The sequence below is a fragment of the Schistocerca americana genome, chromosome 2 (genome assembly GCF_021461395.2).
Source record: "Schistocerca americana isolate TAMUIC-IGC-003095 chromosome 2, iqSchAmer2.1, whole genome shotgun sequence".
Lineage (NCBI taxonomy): Eukaryota > Metazoa > Arthropoda > Insecta > Orthoptera > Acrididae > Schistocerca > Schistocerca americana.
In genome coordinates, this window is record NC_060120.1 from 686,016,407 (window position 1) to 686,034,547 (window position 18,141).

The 18,141-nt window shown below is 40.4% G+C and overlaps 1 protein-coding gene across 1 annotated transcript in view; it reads right to left on the reverse strand.

Moving 5' to 3' along the window:
* Positions 1-279: 279 nt before the first annotated feature.
* Positions 280-18,141, reverse strand: part of LOC124594792 — a 333,960-nt gene continuing 316,098 nt past the window's right edge. The window contains exons 20-23 of the mRNA XM_047133210.1: positions 10,240-10,375; positions 8,703-8,878; positions 3,722-3,998; positions 280-499 (exon numbers count right to left, since the gene is read on the reverse strand). Of these exons, the coding sequence (XP_046989166.1) occupies positions 443-499; positions 3,722-3,998; positions 8,703-8,878; positions 10,240-10,375 (646 nt within the window). The 3' untranslated portion in view covers positions 280-442. The remainder of the gene's footprint in view (positions 500-3,721; positions 3,999-8,702; positions 8,879-10,239; positions 10,376-18,141) is intronic.

Genomic DNA, 18,141 nt, shown 5'->3' on the forward strand with positions numbered 1-18,141 from the left:
TCATCGAAATTACTTGACTTTCTGAATCTGTGGCAATCTCACAAGGTATTATCTTATTTTTTATTGTTATAAACACTCCTCCACCACAATGTTACTTTCTTTCTGGTGTTATCTATCACTCTAAACTTTCCAAGAACACTATACTAGGATATGTACGATTCACTGTAAAAACATAAATAAGAATGTTAACAAGCCTTTTTTTCTGCTCTACCAGCAAATAAATGAATTACAAACTTTAAAAATGTTTGTTTAATGAAACAATTACAGTTATAAAACACGACACTGTTCATTTTTATACAAGTTAAGTGGCCGTCATACATACAAATATAAAGCATCTTCCATAAAGTACTTTTACATCTTTTAGTACTAAAGAATATTTACATTTGTTCTTAACAAAACATCCTATGAACACCACTTGTCTTCAGTTTACTGTCAATACTTCTCACATTCCCTGTTTAATGACAATACGTACATGCTTCACATCATTTTCCAGATAGATCTGAAAAACCGAAACACATTAAAGTAATACAATAAAGTAATAAAAGAAATGTATGTACTTCAATAAGTCACAGGTCATCAATAATTAAAACATGGAACACAAATGCAGTCACTTCCAAAGTCTTAAGTATAGTGAAAGAATATTTAAAAGTCTCCAGACTGAGCACAAGCTTGGGTTTTACAAGAATATATATTGAAATTAGTCACGACCTTGCTAAAGTAGCTATCCCAGTGTTTGCCTGATATGATGTTGGGAAACATGGGAAAACCTATATCTGTATAGTCTGATAGAGATCTGAACACTTCTTCTCCCTAATACAAACCCAGTGTTTCAAGCAAATCACATCTCAGTCTCTGATGAATTTGAAAATAATAAATGCACTCTAAAACCCTGAATGCTTAGTTCTTTAGTGTACCCCACATACTAGTTATCACTCAGGAATAAAACACAAACTTAAAATAAAATCATAACTGACCGTGTATACACAGTTTAAAATGACAGCACGATATAGGCTTTGCTGCACTACCGTATTTACTCGAATCTAAGCTGCACTTTTTTTTCCGGTTTTTGTAATCCAAAAAACCGCCTGCAGCTTAGAATCGAGTGCAAAGCAAACGGAAGTTCTGAAAAGTGTTGGTAGGTGCCGTCCCAACTAACTTCTGCCGTCGAATATATGTAGCGCTACACAGGCATGCTTTGTAGGCACAAAGATAAATACTGGCGCCAAAACCTCTGCGTCCTAAAAAAAAGGGGGGGATGGGGGTGGAAGACGAGTTTTTTTTTCTCCGCCCCGAGTTTCGACCACTGCATTTTCATACATTATCCAACGAAGTAAATACAAATTCCGTATTGTTCATCTTCGAATGTAGCAGAATTTCAATGTACTACGAAAATCCGACTGGCAAGACTGTTTGGGATGTTTGTCAATATGACCAACTCTACGTTCTGAATTTTTTCCTACCTGTGAGAAGAGATGGTTGCTAATAGGAACCTGATGAAAAGTGAATCACATGGAGTATTATCACAGTCTAACATTATCTTCACCATAAGAATAATACGAATATAAACATTTTGCTGTGTATTCTTTTTTCGTGTTTGCTGCTATCTCATTTAAATACTGTCTGCCTAATAAACTACGAAACTTGAGTGAGACAACAGCAAACGCGGAAGAATATACGTATCGTGTCATGTTTATATTCGTATTATTCTTATGCCTAATAGTGATACAGTCAGAAATGAAGCACGGCAACTGACTAGATTTTTAAATCTAAGATGACTAATTTCTGCGCAGCATTTGATGTATTAAAGAAGCGGCCGCAAAGATTTTTCAAACGGAGAAAAATTTTTGTCTAACTCTCGTTCAGGACATGTTCTATCATACGCAGTCTATTATTTGGTTTTTGTTGATCATTATCAAAGAAAGCAGCAGTGTAAGTAACAACAAATAGCAGTCTCTTGCCATTGTTTCGCTAATGAGACGATTCCTCTCTCTCTCTCTCTCTTTTTTTTTTTTTTAATTGTAAGCGGCGGTAGCGCGCACAAAAGCAAGCCATGCCGTGAGCGGCAACACGCTGTAAACACGCACTATCAGAATGCGACAAGCAACGCACGACGCAGTATAGTAATGCATTTTCAGCTTAGAGTGACGTAAACACCTATAACAAAGAAAACGGCACTTATCAGATCAAAGCAAAATAAGCAATCGATTCAAACCAGACGAAGCACGTGAAATAGGAAGGGTACCCGTATAAATACGGACGGAGTGCCTGACGCATAGCAAAGCTTAACTGCTAAGATTACGACTCGAACCAAACTACTGTATCGTCTTTCATTCGACCTAAATTGGGTCTCATATTACAATGGACCAACTTTGTTTCGATTTGGAGGTGCGGCCTAAAACTTTTCTCTCCCCTTGAATTTCGAGTCTCAAATTTCTGGTGCGGCTTAGATTCGAGTGTGGCTTAGATTCGAGTAAATACGGTACACTATGATTCATCTCTTAGTTTTAGAATTTCATATGTCGAGATATGGGGCGAAAAAGAAATATTGATACCAAACTAAAATTGTGGCCATTCTTTGCTTTAATTTGACGACAGAGTATGTCCTTTCAAAGACAGATTACAAAGTTTTATGCCGACAGATTCTACGGTAAAATCTATTCAATACATCTTGACAATGTACCAATCAGAATAAATTTCGAGTGAAATGCAATTCATTTTGTTAATTATATCCACATAAAAGTATGTTTCGTATCTACACTTAAGGAAATACACTATGTAAACATTAATTAGTATTTTTACTGTTGCATGGAAGACAATGTAAATGCTGCAAAATCTCGAGAGAATGGTTTTTACCATTACTAGCAAAAGTGAGCTTGATTGACAGCAATCACTATCATTTTGAGGATCCAGTAAATGATAAAATAGCCCCTTTAACATTGTAATAAAATTGATGTAAATTAAAACTTGAGTATTAAGGAATCAAGTAATCTTGTCAGTATGTTTTGACGAACTAGAAGTATTTCCAGAATGAAATTATCACTCTGGAGCAAAGAGTGTGCCAATTTGAAACTTCTAGACTTGCTTTTTATGGGCAAGTGCTGTACCAACTGAGCTACCTAAGCACGACTCTCAATTCACATTCATAGCTTTATGTCCACCACTGCCCTTCTCTTAGCTTCCAGAACACATCTGGAAGGACCATCTATCTTGTTATATCAGATAGTGGTGCATAAGGAATATTAAATCCAGAAGAAACTGCAAGAGTTTTAAGATTACCTAATATGTCTTGAAATTTTGATCTATCTGTCATATGACCACAGTTAAAAGAATATCAACAATGTAGGAAAAGAGAGATTGCTACTTACCATAAAGAAGACACTTTAAGCTGCAGACAGGCACAATTAAAAGACACTTATACAAAGCTTTCGGCCACAGCCTTCATCAGCAAAAGAGAAGCACACCATTCATACAGACAAGCAAGCACACCTTGTGCATATGAATGGTGTGTGTTTCTCTTTTGCTGATGAAGCTGTGGCTGAAAGCATGTCTTAATTGCGCCTGTCTGCAACCTAACGTGTCTTCTTTACAGTAAGTAGCAATCTCTTTTTCCTACATTGTTGATATTCCTACCTGCAGTTTCCATTGTTTCATAGTTAATAGAACTCACATTACAATGTCGTATCAACTCATTTCTGCCTAGGAACTTTAATACATTATTTACCTTTAATACAGCCTCAATTTCTTTGCAGGTGCTCTTAGGTAATGCAGAACATGACACAGTAATCGTCACTTCTCCATTAGGAGGAACAACTCCTTCTGCAGGAGTGACGGCTAAGAATCTGTTGTTTAACTGGGTTTCAAATATTTGCGGACCTCGAGATTTGCTGAACACTTGTATGCATCCTTCAGTTATACGTGGTGGCAACAGCACAAGACTCTCTGCTGAAATACTCCAGAATGAACTTTGATTTCCACTTTCAAAACCTGCTTCTGAAGAGCTGTAACCATAAGACAGTTGTGGATTAATAACAAGTAAAAGAATGATGGAAATCAATAGTTTATTTAAAGACCAAGCTTTACTGCTACTTGACTTTGTATCCAACATGACATCCTTTTTATAATCTAAATTAGAAGGAGACCTGCAGTTTAACATTAAATTCAAACCACTATTAACAGTCATTTTTCCTATACATAAAGTGTTTTTAGAGAAGAGCTACATATGAAACTCCAAGAACTTCAAATTTGAAGTCTGACAACCTGCGCAGCGATGAGGCTACAATATGAATGGTGTCAAAATACCTCATGACTTAGCCAAAATTAACACAACAGAATCAGTAAGCTGCTAGACAAACATATTACTTTTCATATATGCTAGTGAGTTTAGGAGATGCCCATGTACTTTCTGTATCTTCCACAAAACTTGACACCAATGGGTAAAACATAGGAACTCCATAATTTTGAAATAGTAAAACATGCAATTTGCCACTATGGGCAAGCATCAGACTGCAAATCAAAATATTAGGAGTTCACGCATTAGTTGGTGCTACAAACTTTTCTGTCATTAGTCCTTTCATTTCTAGCAATGATTTATTAATGTGAAAAGGCCACATTTTACAGCAGTTGGTAGTCAACATTAAACTGTAGGTCCCCTGCAAATTGCTGGGCAAGTCAGTTTCAAGGTCAGTGGACCAGGCCTGGTTAAGCACAGTGAAGTTCAAACCAACCTTTGTCTTGGGTACAGCTTTACAATACATGCAATGCTGAGAATTTGAGAATACTGTCTCCCACTTTTGTAACTATTTTGAGAAAAATTAATAATGTATGCACAACCAACTAATTCATAAATGTACTGCTGGCTACTGGTGCCCTAAATGCACAATATTTCAGGACACTGTCAACTGAAAGCAAGGGGGAAACTACAGCCGTGATTTTTCCCAAGGGTATGCAGCTACCTGTATGGTTAAATGATGATGGCATCATCTTGGGTAAAATATTCTGGGCAGGGACTACTCAGGAGAATATTGTTATCAGGAAAAACAAAACTGGCGTTCTACGTGTCGGAGTGTGGACTGTCAGCTCCCTTAATTGGGCAGGTAGGCTAGAAAATTTGAAAAGGGATATGGATAGGTTAAAGTTAGATATAGTGGGAATTAGTGAAGTTTGGTGACAGGAGGAACAGGACTTCTGGTCAGGCAAATACAGGGTTATAAATACAAAATCAAATGGGTGTAATGCAGGAGTAGGTTTAATAATGAATAAAAACAATAGGAATGTGGATAAGCTACTACAATCAGCATAGTGAATGCATTATTGCAGCCAAGATAGACATGAAGCCCATGCCTACCACAGTGGTGCAAGTTTATATGCCAACTAGCTCCACAGATGATGAAGAGATTGAAGAAATGTATGATGAGATAAAAGAAATCGTTCAGATAATGAAGGGAGACAAAAATTTAACAATCATAGGGGAACTGGAATTCGATAGTAAGAAAAGGAAGAGAAAGAAAAGTAATAGGTGCATATGGACTGAGGATAAGGAATGAAAGAGGAAGCCGCCTGGTAGAATTTTGCACAGAGCATAACTTAATCATCACTAACACTTGGTTTAAGAATCATGAAATAAGGATGTATACGTGGAAGAGACCTGGAGACACAAGGAGGTTTCAGATAGATTATAATCGCAGATTAAAACTGAAGAAACTGTAAAAAGGCAGGATATTAAGGAGATGGGACCTGGATAAACTGAAAGAACTAGAGGTTTCAGAGCGAGCATTAGCAAATGATTGATGAGAACAAGGAAAAGGAATTCAGTAGAAGAAGAATGGGTAGCCATGAGAGATGAAATAGTGAAGGCACCAGAGGCTCAAGTAGGTAAAAAGACGAGGACTACCAGAAATCCTTGGGTAACACAAGAGATGCTGAATTTAATTGATAAAAGGAGAAAATATAAAAATGCTGTAAACGGAAGATGCGAAAAGGAATACAAACGTCTCAAAAATGAGATCAACAGGAAGTGCAAAATGGCTAAGCAGGAATGGCTAGAATACAAATGTAAGGATGCAGGATGATATATCACTAGGGGTAAGATAGAACATGCCTACAGAAAGAGAGATATTTGGAGAAAAGAGAACCACCTGTATGAATATCAATAGCTCATATGGTAAACCAATCCTAAGCAAAAGCCTAAAGGTGAAAGGAGTATACAGAGGGTTCATACAAGGGTGATGTACTTACAGGCAATATTATGGAAATGGAAGAGGACAATGATGCAGATGAGATGCGAGATATGATACTGCATCAAGAATTTGGCAGAGCACTTGAAAGACCTAAGTAGAAACAAGGTGCCGGGAGTAGACAACATTCCGTTAGAACTACTGAGAGCCTTGGGAGAGCCAGCCACAACCAAACTCTTCCATATGGTGGGCAAGATGTAAGAGACAAGCGAAATACCCTCAGACTTACAGAAGAATATAATAATTCCAATTCCAAAGAAAGCAGAACTATCGGTTCAATAAGTCACGACTGCAAAATACTGAGACGAATTCTTTACAGATGAATGGAAAAACTGGTAGAAGCCAACCTTGGGGATGATCAATTTGGATTCTGCAGAAATGTAGGAACACGTGAGGCAATAGTGACCCTATGCCTTATCATAGAAGCTAGGTTAAGGAAAGGCAAACCTATATTTATAGCATTTGTAGACTTAGAGAAAGCTTTTGAAAGTGTTGACTGGAATTCTTTCAAATTAAGAAAGTGGCAATGGTAAAATATAGGGAGCAAAAGGCTATTTGCAATTTGCACAGAAACCAGAAGCCAGTGATAGGAGTCAAGGGGCACGAAAGGGAAGCAATGGTTGAGAAGGGAGTGAGACAGGGTTGCAGTCTATCCCCAATGTTATTCAATCTGTATACTGAACAAGCAGTAAAGGAAACCAAAGAAAAATTTGTAGGATGATTTAAAATCCAGGGAGAAGAAATAAAGACCTGCAGTTTGTCGATGACATTTTAATTCTGTCCAAGACAGCAATGGACTTGGAAGATCAGTTGAACGGAATGGACAATGTAAGGAAAGTGTTTCTGAAGAAGAGTTATTTGTTAATGCTAAGTATAGATTTAAGTGTCACGAAGTCTTTTCTGAAAATATCTGTATGGAGGGTAGCCATATATGGATGTGAAACATGGATGATAAATAGTTTAGACAAGAAGGGAATAGAAGCTTTTGAAATGTGGTGCTGAAGATTAGATGGGTAGATCATGTAACTAATGAGGAGGTACAGAATAGAATTGGAGAGAAGAGGAATTTGTGGTACAACTTGACTAGAAGAAGGTATCAGTTGGTAGGACACGTTTAATTCAGTACTGGAGGGAAGTGTGGAGGGTAAAAATCGTACAGGGAGACGAAGAGATACACTAAGCAGATTCAGAAGGATGTAGGTTGTAGTAGTTACTTGCAAATGAAGAGGCTTGCGTAAGACAGAGTAACATGGAGAGCTGCATCAAACCAGTCTTTGGGCTGAAGATCGCAACAACAACAGTGTCTACATCATGAAGTGATCTGATGAACTGTCCATCTGGTGAACCAAGTGCCACTTATATTCCCACCACTGCCCATACCGATACACACTGTCCTGTGATCCCTGACTCGCAGCATTAAGCACAAGTATGTCACTGGTGTTGTCAGTAACAGTCTTAGGCAGTTGTCGCATAACTGAGGAGTGTCTTGGACTTCACAACACCAGGCTGTATCAAATTCCTTGACAATGCAGAAAATTGTACATTGGACAGATAAGGGCATGCTGTTGATGAGTACTCCAAGAACTTCAATGACGTGATTGTTTAATACAATCAAACAAGACCAGCCAGTGGTTATAAACACTATCAGAAATACTTGGCACGAAGCGTGACCAAAGCAGCTGTGGTTCCTACACCATTTTGTTATCGAGGGATCTACTGAAATACAAACAAACAGCCAACTAATCAACCGCTACCCTGGCAACACTCTCAGCAAAGCTTGGAACCCTGCACTTGGTTTAATTATGATATAGAATGAAACTTTCAGCAAACATAGTGACCTGTGACTAATGGAGCCACTGCTACCAATGCTCTAGCAGAGAGCCAAATAATATCACTTTATTTCCTTCCATATGCAGATCCTGAAACCTTATTCCACAAGCCTGACAAATTTTCACCGTTCACAACAGTTGTGTTGAGCACCATCACCACAGAGTTACTACAACCTGAAAAATGGATGGTGGCGTAGCATGGCCTGACTAAGGGACAGACAACGATGTATGATGAGACATAGATAAATCCTCCTACATCTCACTATTGGGACTATGATTTCAAGGAATCAATTTGAACTAGACTGGTAGATAATGTTATATATAGACCAAGGACTGTCTTAAGTGAGGAGTGAACCTCTGACAGGAAGCTGAATACTGTGATGGTTGACACCCAGGTGTGCTGCAAGCAGTGGCTGTAGACAAACACTAGACAAGGTGAAGATATAATCGTATTCTGAGCCACTAGACACTCATTTCATTAACACACCTGATGATGGAATAAGAATTGGATCACTATACTACTGTGGACTTTGTACACCAACAGCTGGCAGTACGCACATCCATTACTTTGTCATTTAATACGCTGGGAGGAACGAAAGAAACGTAAGTATGCATGTTTAATAAATAAATGTCACTATACCTTTTTATTGTCTCATCAACTGTTTCATTGTACAGGGAAGTAAAAAACTGTGTCTGGCTTCCTGAACAGTCTGATGTCAAACCCGAACTTGGACCGTATGTCTTCTCACCACTATTTTCAACAGTGAGTGAAATGTCCTGCTGAACAAAGGATCTGCACAGAGTATCCACAGCTTGCTGCAAAAAGTAAAATAAAGTAAAATATATAAAAGGCAACAGTGTTTCCCAACGATTTTGAGGCACTTTATAACTTCCTACACACGAGGAGAATACAAGGTCCTTAACATATGCAGCTGTAAGTCATGTTTAAATAATCTGTCACCATACCACCATCGAAAGATATAACAGCACCAACAAAAAGTAAACTATAGATGTTCGTGAGACTAATTTCAATATGAGACATGAAATCAAAAATATGACTTCTTTCACTACTGAAACTAGCATATTACAGTAAGAGAACAATCTAGCCAACGAATAATGCGAGCACATATGGGAAATGTAAAAACTTTTTATATTTTGTAAAGTCATTACCGACATTTTATAAGAAACGTCTTTTCATATCCGAAATAGTTTAGAGAATTAACACAAATTGTGATAGAAACCTTGTTCCTGTTTGCATAAAGAGTCTTTAAGTATGAGGATTTATTTGCAGAAAAAGTGAGAAATAAATTCATAATGACTAAACCAAGGAAAAAAATTACACAACTGTATTTTCATGGGTTTACACTCTCACAATTTTTTTTGGAAAAAGGAGTCTTATTTGCCATTGACTGTACATTTATTACAAGTCCATTATTGCAGTTTTGACCTTTTGGACTTTTTCCAAGTGGGTAACAGTTGCTGTAAACATTGCAGCAAACAGCAATAAAAGGAATAAAAATGAAGTGAGCCTCTACCAACTGTGTCAGCTTCACCTTTATTAAGCGACATACAGGATAAAAACACATGAAATAAAACTTTTGCTTATTACACATGCTGAAACAGATACCATACTTAAATGACATACTAACATGTGCGGTAACCATTAATTTCATTTCATGTGTTTTCATCCCATATTCACATAATGTTGGTGTATGTGACTAAAGCTGTGTATGCCATAGAGGCTCACTTTGTTTTTACTTTTTTTATTGCTGACCACTGCTGTGTATACAGCAGCTGTAATCCACTTAAAAGTGGCCAAAAGGCTGAAATTTCAATTAGTGGACTTTTTAATAGATGTACAGTCAATTGCAAATATGAAGTCCTTTAAATAAAGAAACAATTGATTATTTCTGTATATGGATATTAAATTTTACTCCTAAATTATTACTATAAGACTACCAATGGGTCAGACAAATGCCCTAAATGAAATGACATTCACAAAGTTGGCTTTCCAGAAGGAACTAGTCTCATAAGATTACAATCTCAACACCTATTCACATCAGAAAGTGATTCTTGTCAATAATATGATTACTTTACACATCAAGGTGGTAGTTTTTTACTCTTTTATTAACAGAGTTCTCCAGAGAACTCAAACAAGAAAATCAAGAGTAATTTACCTCAGGGTCCCTTAAAAGTTCCAATCCAGTTAGGGCTTTCTCTCCAGCAAAAGCTTCACAAATACTTGATAAGTCCATGAATGAATATTGTTCCAATGAATTACATGTAGTCTTAGATTTCATATCATTCCATAGTCTGTAACATTAGAAAATGAAATAAAATGGTTGCTCTTGCTTCTATACGTTCATGTGAAAGTATTTTGTTCACAGATAAAAATTAACATTATAACAGAAACATACAAATATGCCTTTATCTTACTCTTATCAGAAATGTGAGGTGTTAAACTTTATAGGAACTATTAACACTAAGTATTTCATCCCCCCCTTCCAATCTACCTTAATACAATCGTAATTTATAGATACATAGGTTGGAACTTAAATAGTGACAACACTGCTGTGGAGACACTATGCACTGGAATCTACTATTGTCGCTGATAGCACACGTTGTTGACATACCTACCTTACCTCCGAGCAAATGGACTCGCCCATCCCATGTCACGGGCATGCGCACAATCGAGGGAAACACAATCACCTGTGAGTGAGCGGTCTAACGTAACGGTGTCACTATGTTTTCGAAACAGGAACAACGGAGTTAAATCAAGATTGAATGTACCAGGGGTCGTACAGCACGACATTATCATCAAGGTCTTCAAGATGCACGCGGGGAATTGGCATTGCTGTACAGAACAGTGGCACGTTGGGTAAAAGCCTTCAACGAAGGTCGGCAAACTGTGGTAGACGTGCCTCGGGCAGGTCATTCTACCATCTTTGAAGAAGTGCATGCTGTTGCCACGTTAGTGGACAGTGACCGATGCCATATGATTCATGAGCTCGCCCACAAAACCAGATTAGCACATACGACTGTGCTTCGGATCCTGAAGGAACACCTGGGCATGCGAAAAATTGCGTCATGATGGATTCCGCATGACTTGACGGAAATGCAGAAATGGACACTGCTCACACACACCTGGAGCGCTATGAGCGCGAAGGAGAGGCTTTTTTATGCCCTATCGTAACACTGGATGAGACTTGGGTCACATCATCATACAAGCCTAAACTGAAACGCCAATTCAAGTATAGTGTCATTATGGGTCGCCATAAAAGTAGAAAGTGCATCGGAGCCCCAGTATAGTGAAAGTTATGGTGATTCTTGTGTAAGACTGTGATGGTGGTTATCCTAATGCATTACATTCCTCCACAGCAGACGGTCAATATACAATATTACTGTTCGTTTTTGGAGCATCACCTGCAACCAGCTTTGCGAAAGAAGCGGCAACATTTTTTGTGCAATCCATCCATCATTTTGCACGACAATGCGCGGGCACATACAGCGCAAGCTGTGGCTTCTCTGTTCAGTTGATGGGACTGGGACGTACTGTACCATCCCCCATACTCCCCGGACTTAAGTCCTTGCGACTTTGATTTGATTCCAAAGATGAAGGAACCATTTCGTAGCATTCGCTTCAGAACTGTTCCAGAGATTCGACAGGCAGTAGACTGCTCCATTCGCACCGTCAACAGAACAGGCTCTGCTAATGGTGCACTACACCTTCCATATCGCTGGCAACGGGTTCTACACAACGCTGGTGATTACTTCGAAGGACAGTAACAGATACAAACTTGTAACTCTTTTGTATCGGTTGTGGATAAATAGTTGCCACTATTTAAGTTCCAACCCTCATGTATCAAAAACAAAGAGCTCCCCTGCACAATTCTAGATAACACAATGAGATGAGCTGGTAGCAGATAGCAAGCAAAAATCCTTAGTGTGATTCTTAATTACATACTGAATGATGGATCATCCAGGATGCAGTAACAAAAATATAACAACTCTGACAGCACCACCTTATCTTTGTGTGTGTGTGTGTGTGTGTGTGTGTGTGTGTGTGTGTGTGTGTGTCCATTAGGGAGGGGGGGGGGGGGACAACACGTGTGTGTTTTCTACTTTAGAAGAAAGCATTTTGGCTGAAAATTCAAATGTATAGCAGTCTTTTTAGTTGTGCCTTTCTGTAACTTAGTGCCTCCTCTATATGGTGAATAGCGGAATGAACTCATAAAATGATCACAAGTTCCAAACCACCAATGTCAAGGAAAATATATTGTGTTACTGAGTTTTTGCCAACTATTACCATGCTTTACAACTGCTCACTGGGAAAAAATAAAATGTAGTGGATAATGTAACAGTATTTAAACATAAACCAGGTACCATCTTTTTATATAATCACCTATTATCTTGAATGGAACAAGACAGCATATTCTTTCTCAAAGATCGATTTTCTTATCTGGCCCTGAAAAGGACTGTTTACATTGTGTTGGATTATCTGAAGACTTATAACCTGTGGCTAATAAACATGATACACCAAGTTCCCCATGTCATTTAAAGAGAGAACAGCTGCAAATGATGACCTCCATAGTCAATACTGAGCACAACAGTGTAAGGATTGTCTGGCAGTTTGCAACATCTAACAGATAACAAACTGGTGGCTTTCAGTAATAATCTGTCACATGTATTTTGATTCACTGGCTTCCGTGCATATATCAGGCATCTTTTGGCAATTAATGGCTTAACTGCTGTGGAACAGAGATCCATCCGAATATAGAGTATGTGCTGCAAAGACAGTGTCATTGCCCACAACTTATTAAGATTCATTCACAGAAGTCTACATGCATGCCTAAATCCTAACCGTGAAGGTCCTGGTCGAACTGCAAGTGATTAAGATAAAACTGATGTTGGCTCTGGTAGTGGTGCCCATGGGTAAGTTGTAAAGGTTGCAACAGCCAACAAACCTTTTGATTATAACCACATTTCACTAGATGATCTCTTAGCAGGTTGGTCCTGCCCAGTGAGCCACATTCGTGCAGGCTTCATTCCATTTTCCAAAATTAATGTCTGTCTTCTATCTCTATAGTTTTCATGATATAAGTGTTCTGACTCAAATTGAGTTTTGTCTGGCTTACGCACAGAGAAGCAGTCCCAAAGTAGAATATATGGCAAGAGAGTGAATAACCAATATTTCATGATACTGTTGTAAAAAATATGCTGCTAACTCGTTCCCAAACAGAGTGAAAATTTCTTAAACTGTTGACGGTTGCACTCCAAATCTCTCAACAGAATTATGACAATTCTTCTTTTAGTTTCTTCTTTTTCTTCATTCATTTATTTATATGACAGTATATTCCTTTTTCTGTTTTGATGGCAACTCTGTGCTATTATCTTTTATTCTGTTGTTGTTATATGGTTGCCAAATGTTAAGTTTCCTATGCTGATTGACGACACAATAAAAGTTATCGAGTCTAGTGAAGCAGGGTATACAACCTGTCAGCTTTGACCAATGACGTCAGAATTGGCCGGAGAGCATTTATTACACAGATGAAAGAGGCAAGTAGTATTTTCACATTAAGCCTATCGTACGTTTGTATCATTTTATTTCGGTGGAAAATGAAGGGGGGAAAAATGGATGGAAATATTGGTAGCATAGAATACCTCACGTCACATATATATGGGTTGTATCTTGAACTTCATTGGAACTGTATTGGTTAACTGCAGTATGGGATACAAGTTTAGCATATGTCAATTTCTTCGTTTTCGTTAGCATTAATATCCTGTTGTTCAGTTGAAAAATAAAGGTCAACTGAAGCAGGGGATATACACACAAAATTCAAGCTTTGGCAACAAACTATTGCCTCATCAGGAAAGAGGGAAGGAGAGGGAAAGACGAAGGGATGTGGGATTTAAGGGAGAAGGTGAGGAGTCATTCCAATCCCGGGAGCGGAAAGACTTACCTTAGGGGAAAAAAAGGACAGGTATACACTCGCACACACACACATATCCATCCGCACATACACAGAAATGTCTGCTTGTGTCTGTGTATGTGCGGATGGATATGTGTGTGTTTGCGCGCGAGTGTATACCTGTCCTTTCCCCCCCCCCACAATGACCCCATTAAGTTTTATTTACATTCCCTCCGCAAACATGCCTTTGCCCTAGCCAGATTACGCTCCCATATTTTATTTTCTCAGGCTTGTCTGACATTTGGCATTACCCCCAAAGGCCTCACACTTAAAGTTCCCATCTCTGGCTGCAACCCTTCTTTCCATCAGTCCCTATACCAGTTCCAAACTGAACAATCCATTGCCCTCACCCACCTAATCCTTCACCTACACATCAACTCAGCCAATGAACACTCCCGTCAACTCCTATCCTTAATAAAAGTCCTTAATCTTTCCTCTCCCACATCCACACCGGCTGTTCAGAGCATCCTCCTACAGGCCAACCGTAAATTAGAACACCATGCCACCCTCCACCTCAAAAAACTATCCAATCTCCTGGTTTCCCACCTCCGGAAAGGCAACTCACTCACCCTTCACAATCTTTCCAGCAAACCCCAACCTCCTCTCATTGCACACAAACCCAGTCTCTCCCATCTACTCAATCTCCCACTTCCAGCTCCACTCCCTCCAAAACCTCAAAATTCCAATCAACACAATCTGGAACCACAACACCCTAATTCAGTAGTTAACCTTTCCTCCAAACCTCTCTCCCAATCCGAAACCTCTGTCCTATCCAAAGGCCTCACCTTCAGCCCCACTCCCACATTCAACCAAACAGCCCTCGTCAAAGATTTACTGTCCTACACTCGTATTCTCTGCTGGAAATATCACTTTGCCATGAAGAAAAATGATCCTAATCCTACTCCTAATGATCCAACTCCCCAAGACACCATCGAAATTGAATCCTGACTGGAACAGTTCCGTCCTCCATCGCAGCGGGACCCACCTCCTCTTCCTCAAAATCACCCTCTCCAAACCTTCCAGGAATTTCTGACTTCCAGCCTTGCATCTCAATCCTTCTTAAAAAACCTTAATCCTACTCCCAACATCACAACTGCTGAAGCCCAGGCTATCCGTGATCTGAAGGCTGACCGATCCATCGTCATTCTTCCGGCGGACAAGGGTTCCACGACCGTGGTACTTGATCGTCGGGAGTATGTGGCTGAGGGACTGCGTCAGCTTTCAGACAACACCACATACAAAGTTTTCCAAGCTAACCCCATTCCCGATGTCCAGGCGGAGCTTCAAGGAATCCTCAGAACCTTAGGCCCCCTGCAAAACCTTTCACCCGACTCCATCAACCTCCTGACCCCACCGACACCCCGCACCCCTACCTTCTACCTTCTTCCTAAAATCCACAAACCCAATCATCCCGGCCGCCCCATTGTAGCTGGTTACCAAGCCCCCACAGAACGTATCTCTGCCTATGTAGATCAACACCTTCAACCCATTACATGCAGTCTCCCATCCTTCATCAAAGACACCAACCACTTTCTCGAACGCCTGGAATCCTTACTCAATGTGTTACCCCCGGAAACCATCCTTGTAACCATTGATGCCACTTCCTTATACACAAAGATTCCGCACGTCCAGGGCCTCGCTGCGATGGAGCATTTCCTTTCACGCCGATCACCTGCAACCCTACATAAAACCTCTTTCCTCATCACCTTAGCCAGCTTCATCCTGACCCACAACTTCTTCACTTTTGAAGGCCAGACATACCAACAATTAAAGGGAACAGCCATGGGTACCAGGATGGCCCCATCGTACGCCAACCTATTCATGGGTCGCTTAGAGGAAGCCTTCTTGGTTACCCAGGCCTGCCAACCCAAAGTTTGGTACAGATTTATTGATGACATCTTCATGATCTGGACTCACAGTGAAGAAGAACTCCAGAATTTCCTCTCCAACCTCATCTCCTTTGGTTCCATCAGATTCACCTGGTCCTACTCCAAATCCCATGCCACTTTCCCTGACGTTAACCTCCACCAGTCCAATGGCCAGCTTCACACGTCCGTCCACATCAAACCCACCAACAAGCAACAGTACCTCCATTATGACAGCTGCCACCCATTCCACATCAAACGGTCCCTTCCTTACAGCCTAGGTCTTCGTGGCAAATGAATCTGCTCCAGTCCGGAATCCCTGAACCATTACACCAACAACCTGACAACAGCTTTCGCATCCCGCAACTACCCTTCCGACCTGGTACAGAAGCAAATAACCAGAGCCACTTCCTCATCCCCTCAAACCCAGAATCCCCCACATAAGAACCACAAAAGTGCCCCACTTGTGACAGGATACTTTCCGGGACTGGACCAGACTCTGAATGTGGCTCTCCAGCAGGGATATGACTTCCTCAAATCCTGCCCTGAAATGAGATCCATCCTTCATGAAATCCTCCCCACTCCACCAAGAGTGTCTTTCCGCCGTCCACCTAACCTTCATAACCTCTTAGTTCATCCCTATGAAATCCCCAAACCACCTTCCCTACCCTCTGGCTCCTATCCTTGTAACCGCCCCCGGTAAAACCTGTCCCATGCACCCTCCCACCACCACCTACTCCAGTCCTGTAACTCGGAAGGCGTACATGATCAAAGGCAGAGCCACATGTGAAAGCACCCACGTGATTTACCAACTGACCTGCCTACACTGTGATGCATTCTATGTGGGAATGACCAGCAAGAAACTGTCCATTCGCATGAATGGACACAGGCAGACAGTGTTTGTTGGTAATGAGGATCACCCTGTGGCTAAACATGCCTTGGTGCACGGCCAGCACATCTTGGCACAATGTTACACCGTCTGGGTTATCTGGATACTTCCCACCAACACCAACCTATCCGAACTCCGGAAATGGGAACTTGCTCTTCAATATATCCTCTCTTCCAGTTACCCACCAGGCCTCAACCTCCGCTAATTTCAAGTTGCCGCCACTCACACCTCACCTGTCATTCAACATCATCTTTGCCTCTGCACTTCCGCCTCGACTGACATCTCTGCCCAAACTCTTTGTCTTTAAATATGTCTGCTTGTGTCTGTATATGTGTGGATGGATATATGTGTGTGTGTGTGTGTGTGTGTGTGTGTGTGTGTGTGTGTGTGTGTGTGTGTGGGCGCGCGCGCGCGCGTTCGCGTACACCCGTCCTTTTTTCCCCCTAAGGTAAGTCTTTCCGCTCCCGGGATTGGAATGACTCCTTACCCTCTCCCTTAAAACCCACTTCCTTTCGTCTTTCCCTCTCCTTCCCTCTTTCCTGATGAGGCAACAGTTTGTTGCTAAAGCTTGAATTTTGTGTGTATGTATGTGTCTGTTTGTGTTTCTATCGACCTGCCAGCGCTTTCGTATGGTAAGTCACATCATCTTTATATATATATATATATATATATATATATATATATATATATATATATATATATAATGGAGGAAACATTCCACGTGGGAAAAATTATATATAAAAACAAAGATGAGGTGACTTACCGAACAAAAGCGCTGGCAGGTCGATAGACACACAAACAAACACAAACATACACACAAAATTCAAGCTTTCGCAACAAACTGTTGCCTCATCAGGAAAGAGGGAAGGAGAGGGGAAGACGAAAGGAAGTGGGTTTTAAGGGAGAGGGTAAGGAGTCATTCCAATCCCGGGAGCGGAAAGTCTTACCTTAGGGGGAAAAAAGGACAGGTATACACTCGCACACACGCACATATCCATCCACACATACAGACACAAGCAGACATATGTCTGCTTGTGTCTGTATGTGTGGATGGATATGTGCGTGTGTGCGAGTGTATACCTGTCTTGTGTCTGTATGTGTGGATGGATATGTGCGTGTGTGCGAGTGTATACCTGTCCTTTTTTCCCCCTAAGGTAAGTCTTTCCGCTCCCGGGATTGGAATGACTCCTTACCCTCTCCCTTAAAACCCACTTCCTTTCGTCTTCCCCTCTCCTTCCCTCTTTCCTGATGAGGCAACAGTTTGTTGCGAAAGCTTGAATTTTGTGTGTATGTTTGTGTGTCTATCGACCTGCCAGCGCTTTTGTTCGGTAAGTCACCTCATCTTTGTTTATATAT